The sequence below is a fragment of the Pelodiscus sinensis genome, chromosome 2, assembly GCF_049634645.1.
Source record: "Pelodiscus sinensis isolate JC-2024 chromosome 2, ASM4963464v1, whole genome shotgun sequence".
In the NCBI taxonomy this organism is placed as follows: domain Eukaryota; kingdom Metazoa; phylum Chordata; order Testudines; family Trionychidae; genus Pelodiscus; species Pelodiscus sinensis.
Window position 1 is genome coordinate 11,629,310 of NC_134712.1, and position 9,105 is coordinate 11,638,414.

Genomic DNA, 9,105 nt, shown 5'->3' on the forward strand with positions numbered 1-9,105 from the left:
TGCAGCCAATCAGGGCACAGAAGGCCGATAAAGAAGCTGATGGGCCAGGGCCTGCCAGTTCCTTGCTGGAGCTCAACCCAGGCAGAACTGCAACACTCTGGACAGCTCCGAGTGGGAGCTCGAATTCAGACCTGGTCAAAACCAGGTCCAGCAAGCAGCACTTTGCAGAACCCTGGCCAGGGACAACTTGACCACAATGCCCAAGAGATAGGGCTGGACAGAATAGCTTCCCAGGGAAGTGACCTAGGGAATGTGACAGAAACCAGCCTCGGAGACTCAGCAGGTAACGGCTGCTTACAGGGTCTTTGGGCTGGGACCCAGAGGAATGGGCAGGTCTGGGACCCACCAAACACCCAGCAGCCACAACAGGGGATAAGAAGAAGCCTGATCCCAGGCCACATAGACACTTTCTGCCCAGTTGTCTGTGGGAGAGGGACTACAAGACTCTCTTCAGCCACCCAGGGCAGAGTCCCTTTACTCATCTACATTCCTAGCTGGAAAAGACAGAAAATTATGAAATGCATGTAATCAAAAAATTTTGACGGACCACACTTACCATAAGTCCCCTCCTTCAGACTGAGGGTTTTGAATAAAACAAACATCCTTTTGCAGAAACTAGAAACAAGTTATGACATATCCCTCTTGTACACTGTTACATAAGCATGCTCCCTCGTGCCTGTGGTCATAATTCATAAGCGTGGTAGCCTCTCTTAGCATTTGCACTGAGAATCCATGAAACGGCAGCAGTGCTTTACAACTGAGACAAATGGCTAAGCAGCAAGAAGTTTATTTAGGTGAGTTCCTGAGAGGACCACAGAAATCTAGAAGAGCCACCTCCATATCTAAATGGAAGCATCTGTAACCAGTCTTGGCAGATAGAGGCACAGAGAAGGATCAACTCCTACACACACACACACACACACACACACACACACACACACACACACACACACACACACACACACACACACACACACACACACACAAAGGATCTTTCTACCAATGTAATATTTCTTGTGGGACCATGACAACCATGCCTACATGGTGCCTGCTGAACAGATGCACCTATTTCAGTCGCCTTTCCACAGAGATGGAGTCTGGCGCTGCATTGCATAAAGGGAAGTAAGGCACATGTTCCAAGGGATTCAGTCCCAGGTAGACAGGGCTTGACATGACCCACAGTTTGAGAACCACTGCTCTGAGGACATAAAAGCACAAGATTAATGTACAGGTTTTATTCTAGAGTGTCAGTATAACAACAATTCATGCAAGATTAGGGTTGTAAAAAGGGTTAAAAATACTGTGTAACCGATTAAGTTGTAATCAGTTACATGGTTAAATGCTGGTAATTAACCCTCTGGCAGCCACAGGAGTTTCAGACCAGTTAAGCATCATCTTATAAGTTAACCTTTTATATTCAGGACCCTGATGCAACCTAAAAAATTAAATAGTCTGTTAATGTAGCCTTTAAATCCACTGAAAAGTTTTTTTTTTCCAGCTTTTAGAGAAATATTGAATGGGAGAGGGAACTTCCAATGTCTACATTTTGCTCAGCCAATGTTGGTTAGAAAAAAAAATGGATGAAGCTGCAATAGATGAGAACTGCAATTGCATTTTTTCGTATTGCTGGGATGGGGGAGCACTAAAACTTAGAAGTCGGATCCAGCTCCCAGGTTCCCCACCCCAGTCCTAGAGTAATGTAGTGCTCTTTCACCCATCACCCAATATAAACTCAAAAGAAAAAGCTGAATCAGGTCATTTCAATACACTGAGATTATCTGCTTTGAAAATATTCCCCATCTAGGTCTGAAGAAACTGGGGGGGGGGGGGGGGGGGGGTAGAGAAGAGAAGATTGACAACCCTAGTTTAAAGTATAGGCTCTTTAAGAGCAGAGGCTGTCTTACTAATTGTATGTACAGTGCCTAGCACAAAAAGGATTCAACTTGATTGGAACCTCTAAGCACCAATACAAATTAATAAACTCCGTAAGGGGCCAGGGGAAGCCGAAGACTGCCAGGCTAATCTTATAGAACTATAGTGTGTCAGCACATTGCGGGCCAGATCCCTACTGACTCCAATGGCAGCCAGGGCTGCCACTGCTAGGGCCCTGGGCTGGGACATGGTGGAGTAGAGAGGGCCCGCGTCCCCCCCTGCCACCCTACATACCAAGTAGCAGTCTCCTCCTCCCCTCTCTTGCCTGGGGACACAGTGTTTGTGTTGCTTCCCCACCCTGTACCAGGGCCTGGGTTTACCAGCTGTTGAACTACAATTTGTTTGTCTTTGTTTGACAGGCCCATCCTGTACTCCGGGCCAGGGGCTTAAAGGGGACTGCTGAGCATTTGTTTACAGGGTAGAGTACAGGTCTGAGGCCCAGGACTATGCCAGCCTGCTTATGTGCCAGTTGTAAAGAACCAAGGTCTTTTTGAAATTGTATTGGTATTCTTAATCTCTGGGTTTATTTTGTATACTAGATGTAAACTAGTAAACTGAGAGGAAAGCTATAGCTCTGATTTAGAGAGCATACTTAACGTAGTATTTATACAGTCAATGTTTCACCAAGGCATTTGGTAAACATATTATTGTGAGGAAAGCATTTTATTACATGACAAATATATGAAGATCTGAACAACCAGGATTTACCGCATTAAGAGGTCAAAGCAGTGTCATACAGTGGCTCAGTTCACAGCACCTCTCCCTCTACACTACACACTCACTATCTTTAGTTTTCACCTTGATTCACTCCCCTCTCCTCTTCCCTTTCAACCAGGCACTCACCCCATGCTTACCAGGAATGTAAGATTGTAGTCATTTAAACTGGTAACTGGTTACCAAAATGGTTATTGCAGCTCCCACCCTGCAATGCTGCCTCTATACCAGAGGCAGCAGCACAGTTTGGCAGGAGCAAGCTGATGTGTGGAAATCATGCAAAGTTTCCTCCCCCACCAGGGTCAGGCCACACCTAGAGGGAACAGCCCCCTTCTACCCAAGGCCCAACTACCCCTTCCAAAATTCATGAAGTGGACCCCCTACAAATATTATTGCCCACTTCTGGACTTAGATTGCAATGTAAGTATTCAAGTTATCCAGCAAGAGCACATACCTTCTCACTAAAGTTAAGGTATCAAATTTACAAGATTATGGAATTTTATTTAGTGCTTCCCAACAGCTGCATTATTTAGGTCAAGTGGAAAAAAAACTATCAATTAAGATTTGTTCATACCCTTCATTTCACGTTTCATTTGAGTATTTGATTCTTCAAGTACACTGTCTCCTGCCCTCTTCCCCCCCTTCCCCCGCAAAAGCTGGTGAGAAAAGGGGAAGAATTCTACCCAAAGCCTCCCCAAACACACGCTTTTGAGCATAAATACACATCAGAATTGACAATTCCTGTTTCACCACTTTGGCCAGTTAGCGAATTAAATGAGATTTTGCATCCCTAATATGGTTAGTGTTAAACATAGTTTAACCTGTTAACCAACAAAAAGAGGAGGGAGCGGAAGGAGAGGAGGGAGCGGGAGATGGGGAGGGAGTGGCACTCCAGCCCAGCTGGCATGCCCCTCCCCCCACCACACTAGAATGCCCCCCACACTTTTCCTCCTCAGGCAGAGGCTGCTACAGCCCAGCCAGAGCAGCCCCTGCCTCTATCCCCAGACCCACAGTGGACAGAGGTTTTCCCTACCCATGGTGAGCCATCTGCCTCTCCCAATCAGTTAACCTTAACCAGTCAGTTTCACCCATTAAGGGTGAGACTAACAGATTCAACTTTCATATCCCTAAAACATATATTCACACAATGTTTACAACACTGCTTCCTATGCTATTTTTCTTTAAGACAGTAATGTTGTTTAAGATTATATTTAACAACCATCTTAATATTATGTTAAGATACTATCCTAATAGGTTTACTCTAGCCTAACAATTTTTATATCATGACCGGGTTAGATGCAAGATAAATGTATTTCGGTTTCAGATAGTCACTTTGAATAGACAAAAAAAAAAACCACCAGTTGTTAAGCATGGCCACCACTGACTGTCTATTTTCTTGCAGTCAGTAATTGGTTTTTGGAGTAACATAATACATTGGTACATGAAAATACTACTGATTGGACCTCCGTGGTCCAGCACCTTCGGAACCTGACTGATCCTCGACAGGGGAGTTCACTGGACCTGGGGAGGTGTTGGGGAAGGGGGTGCCAGCCTCCCTGAGGGGCTCCTCCCCCAGCCTCCTGGCCCTGCTGGAGCTCCTGTACACTGCTCCATCAGCTGCAGGCCCCACTGCCACCCCTTTGGCAGCAGGCACCGGTTTCCCTGCCCCGCTGGCTGCAGGCTCTGGTGCCCCACTGGCTCTGCTGGCCAGCTCCACTGCAACTCACTGGCAACATCTGACACTGGGGTCTCTAGTCCCTGCCATATCATGGAGTTGCCAGATCAGAGTGTCCCAGACCAGACCACCAAGGTTCAACCCATATATTACTTCAGAGTGAACACACACACACACACACACACACACACACACACACACACACACACACACACACGTACACGTATGTATGTAATTCCCTGAATATACTAAGTATACAATACTTATGTATTGAAAAGCTGAACTCCTGTTGTCAGGGAATGTTACTATATGAATTTTGATTTCTTATTCATACATGTGTATTGATTATACTTGTGTATTTATTATACTTCGGGCTGTCAAATAACCAGCATACGTGAACGCCTGCGATTAACACTGGGCAAAATTAATGCATTAATTTTTGTAACAAGTTAATCGCAGGCGTTTCCATGATGTTTCAAAGTGGCAGCATGAGCTGAGCTTGAGATCAGCTGCATGACTGTGGCAGCATTTCAAAGGGGCAGTGCTGCATGGAGCCGGGAGTCAGCTGGGTACTCCAGCTGATCCCAGGCTCCAATGGTGCTGCCCCTTTGAAGCACCGTGGCAATGTTTCAAAGGGGCAGTGCACGCAATTAATAGTGATTAATTTTTTTAATCACTTGACAGCCCTAATTATACTATTTTTCCTGAAAGATACAAATATTAAAGATTACAGGAAATTTTCCATAAATGCTAAAATTAGTGTATTATGGAGAAATGGATAAAACTGTTAGGTCAGACACTTTTGCATGCTTTATTTTGAAAAAAAAACCATGACATGTAGTTTAAAGGATTTATTTAACAGCACATTAAGCCAAATAGCACTGTTTGATTTTAAGCATGACTTCACTTTTATAAGCAACACTGTTAATTAATTAGTAGTTTTATATATGGATGTGTTTGTCAAGAGAATGTTGGTTTTATGTGCTATATTCAATTTGTAAGTTTCTATTGATACTGAAGGTTATTAGCCCTCTCTTGTCCAAACTGACTGTAAAAAGATCTTGCTTTTTTGTTGGAGAGAGAATGTCCATTGCATTTTGTATAATTATCATTCATTTCTTTTATAGAACACTGAAAAAAGATAGGTCTTTGCAGTAAAGAATATAAGTAAAACAGTAACATTACCAAAAGTGCACTGAACCCCCCACCCCCAAAAGGGTTCAATTCTTCTGATAAACTAGACTAAATACTCCGGTGGTTGCAGTAGATGCCATAGTAAGACAGCACATGTCCATTTTTAATCCCATTGTTGGCCTGACACTGTTTAGGAACACCAATCCATTGACCAAAAAAAAAGTTCTAATAGCTGCCTGAGTGTAAAAAGGTTAATTCTATTCATATAATGTAAGCTAGACATTTTCTTCCTCTAGTTCATTTTAATTGTGGTGGCTTGACCTATTGTTCAGTGCTCTTACAGAGTTTGCTAATTTTGTAAGGTTTACAAGTTCTGTGGCCCTTTGATGTCTGTCACTCTCACCAGAGACTCCGGAGCCTTTAGGTATGTGACCTCCTGTTTATTAAAATGCAAACCACAGAGGACGTGCACACAAGCTTTGTAAGTTAATAAGACAAAAGTTAAATGCAAGGAGTTCAATACACCAAAACATGAACATTGTGCACTCAAAAATGCATGTTGATTTTTTTTTCAAGTGGCATAAGAACAGTATGTTGCATGGTTGTTTGATCCATAACACAATAGGATAGTGTAAGAAAGTGTTCTAGGAAAGTATGAAAACATTCTACAGCAGCGGTAGGCAACCAGCATCCTGTCCTGCATGTCATCCATTGAAGTTGTGTGGCCCACAAGACATTGTTTACCGTTGCCTACACACAGGGCTGTCAAATTCTGCTGGTTTTGGTCTGTGTAGTCCCTCCCTCCCTCCCCCTCTCCCCCAATCAGTATTACAAAAGTGGCATGCACGTAAAGCAAGGGCATGAGAAGTGAGGTACAAGCTGATTGCACACAACATTGTGAGGGCTGTGTGCTCCCTCTGAATCCAAAGCATTCCAGGCAGTCCCCGGGTTACGTACAAGATAGGGACTGTAGGTTTGTTCTTAAGTTGAATTTGTATGTAAGTCGGAACTGGTACATATTGTAGGGGAAACTCTAACCAAACATTTCTCCAGAGCTCAGTTTTATTCTCCCACACCTCACTTCCCTCAGTCCTTTATTCTCAAGCGGAGGTGTCTGCTGAGAAAAGCCGCTGCACGTCTCCCTGGTCTGCTGTGAGGGGCACTAGCTTCGTGTCTCCCTGGTCTGCTAGGGGGAAGCAGCTAGTGCGGGGTTGCCTCACCCCGTTTGTAAGTAGGGATCCGATGTAAGTCGGATCCATGTAACCCGGGGACTGCCTGTATATCAGATCCTTGTGACAAGACAGGAAACTGGGGAGCAGGGGTTGAAACTTACAGAAGCAGACTGAGTACAGTATGTTGAATTTTTGGTGGTACAGATAGTAAGAAATGTATTTGTTCTTCAGACAGTAGTAATATGAACTTATCTTAGCCAAGAATGAACAGACACAAGTGACCAGCTACCAGGCTAGCAATTAACAGTGTTCCACTCCATGTGGAAGACAGATGTGACCAGCACCATAGTTCCCATAGAATACTAGGGATAATCTAGAGTGTTTGGTCCTGCCATGAGGGCAGGGGACTGGACTTGATGACCTCTCAAGGTCCCTTCCAGTTTTAGGATTCTACTGGAAAAAGGAAAGAAACAAGTGCTGAGATGTCAGGCATTTGATACTAGCTGTACAGCTCCTCCTCAGATCCTGGACTTCTAATCTAAACCTCTTGCCAAAAAGAAAAAAAAAACACACACACACACACACACACACACTTGTAGTGAACTATGAATGTGTGAAAGAGCACTGTGTCTGTGTCAGAGTTCTTCAAAAGGAATTCCTGTTTTTCTTTCTATAAAAGAAGCTATGACTACTACTGGAATGGGTTTGGATATTCACTTGAAAAGATTTGTGCCTAAGACTCAAATATAGGCTTTATTTAATCAATCATTTTCTTAACAAAAATACAAAATCATAGGGAAAAGGCAGGACAGGCAGCCAGATCTTCCACCTTCCTAGCCATCAAGAGAGCCAAAATGGCCCTCTCAAACAAATTGATACAAGATCAACCACACATGAAGAATTTATGAAAATCATTAAATGCAGTCACAGTGGAGGTCTGAGAAAAGTTACTGCCTTTCTTTTGGTGAAGACAAAGGGAACAGGGAACCCAGTCTATGCCTCTGAGGCACAAATACATTGGGTATAGTAGCTGCATATCTTGAAGAGACAGCATTAGCCCAAACATTCTAATCAAGGAAGATACTAAATAGTATTACAAGAATGATCCATAAATGGAAAACCAGTTTTTGTAACACCAGAAAAATTCCAGCTATGCAGAATCTATTAGAAACCTCATGTCCCACCAAAAAAAAACAAAAAAAAAAAACAAACAAAAAAAAAAAAGCGAGTGATGTTAAAAATGCTCACCTTGTGCAGTAACTGAGGCTCTTAGAGATGGTCGTCTCTCTGGGTGCACCACTTTTGGCATCTGAATACGCTGCAAGTGTAGATCAGAGATTTGTCCTAGTAGTACCCAGTTAAGGCTGTGCACATGGCAGTAGCCATCAGAACAGTTACATACAAGTGTTCAGTCAATCCCCCTCGCCCCCAGTTCTTGCTCTACCTCAGAATCATCCAGAAATTCCGAAGTAGAGATGTGAAAGAGGGTAGCAAAACATCCACAAAGTAACTCTCTCAAACGCACCTCAGTTACTGAACACCTTAAATAACTTTCTGTTCTTTGAGGAGTGTCCCTGTGGGTGCTCCACTTTAGGTGATATAAGCAGCATTCCCAAAAATCTCTGATTATAAGCAGAGGGCATCAAGACATCTGAAGGGGAGGACCATCCACTTGATTCCTACCCCTCATGTCAACTTGAAATCTACATCTTACTACAAACACCTGTTTCTGATTCCACAAGAGGAGGGGTTACATTAATGAGTTGATGGCTGCAGAAAATATCTTCCAGTAAGACTGAGTTCAGTCTCTTCAGCTTGTCAAAAAAGATTGCATAGACCTTTAGTTCTTGGTATTTTTTCCCCGGTGATGTTTATCCATGTCCCTCCTGCAATTTTGCAACAAACTTCTTAAAATATGGATACCATAACTGATTGTGAAATACGAGTTGAGCCACTCTAGTCCAGCACTCTTGGGACCTGACCAGTGCTGATCTAGAGAATTTGCCTGACCATGAGATGTCAAGCAGAATTACCAACACTTCCAATGCTTACTGGACTCTAAATTTACTCCTAAATGTTTCCTAAAAGAACAGCACAGAACACCAAGAGCCAGGATTCATGCCAGAAACAAACTGTGTGTGACAGCAAGAAACTTGACCACAATATCATACGCAGAGAAAGCCACCATGACTAGGGATGTCTGTGTGGACAACTACACAATTAACCAATAAGCCTAGGCTTATCGGTTAGTCCTGTTGACTACATGCATTACTCCCCCTGCCCTTGCCTCTATATTAGAGGCAGCAAGAGAGGAGAAGGGAACCAGTGCCTGTGACAAGTACCAGATCCGCCTGCCCCCTCCCCCCCCCCACTGCTGAATCTGATAGAGAGGCAGCAGCACAGAGGATAATGGTGAACAGGGCAGGAAGGAGCCAATATGCATGGGAAGCTGGCTTTTAAGCTGGATTTCTGCACCTG

The 9,105-nt window shown here is 43.7% G+C and overlaps 1 protein-coding gene across 3 annotated transcripts in view; it reads right to left on the reverse strand.

Moving 5' to 3' along the window:
* The window catches only part of KHDRBS3 (KH RNA binding domain containing, signal transduction associated 3), a 318,181-nt gene that overhangs the window by 160,741 nt on the left and 148,335 nt on the right, over positions 1 to 9,105 (reverse strand). Inside the window, exon 2 of one of the 3 annotated variants that reach the window (XM_075920081.1) lies at positions 7,876 to 7,945. The exons of the other annotated variants lie outside the window; for them this stretch is intronic. Coding sequence (XP_075776196.1) covers positions 7,876 to 7,936 — 61 coding nt within the window. The 5' untranslated portion in view covers positions 7,937 to 7,945. The remainder of the gene's footprint in view (positions 1 to 7,875; positions 7,946 to 9,105) is intronic. 3 annotated transcript variants of the gene reach the window in all.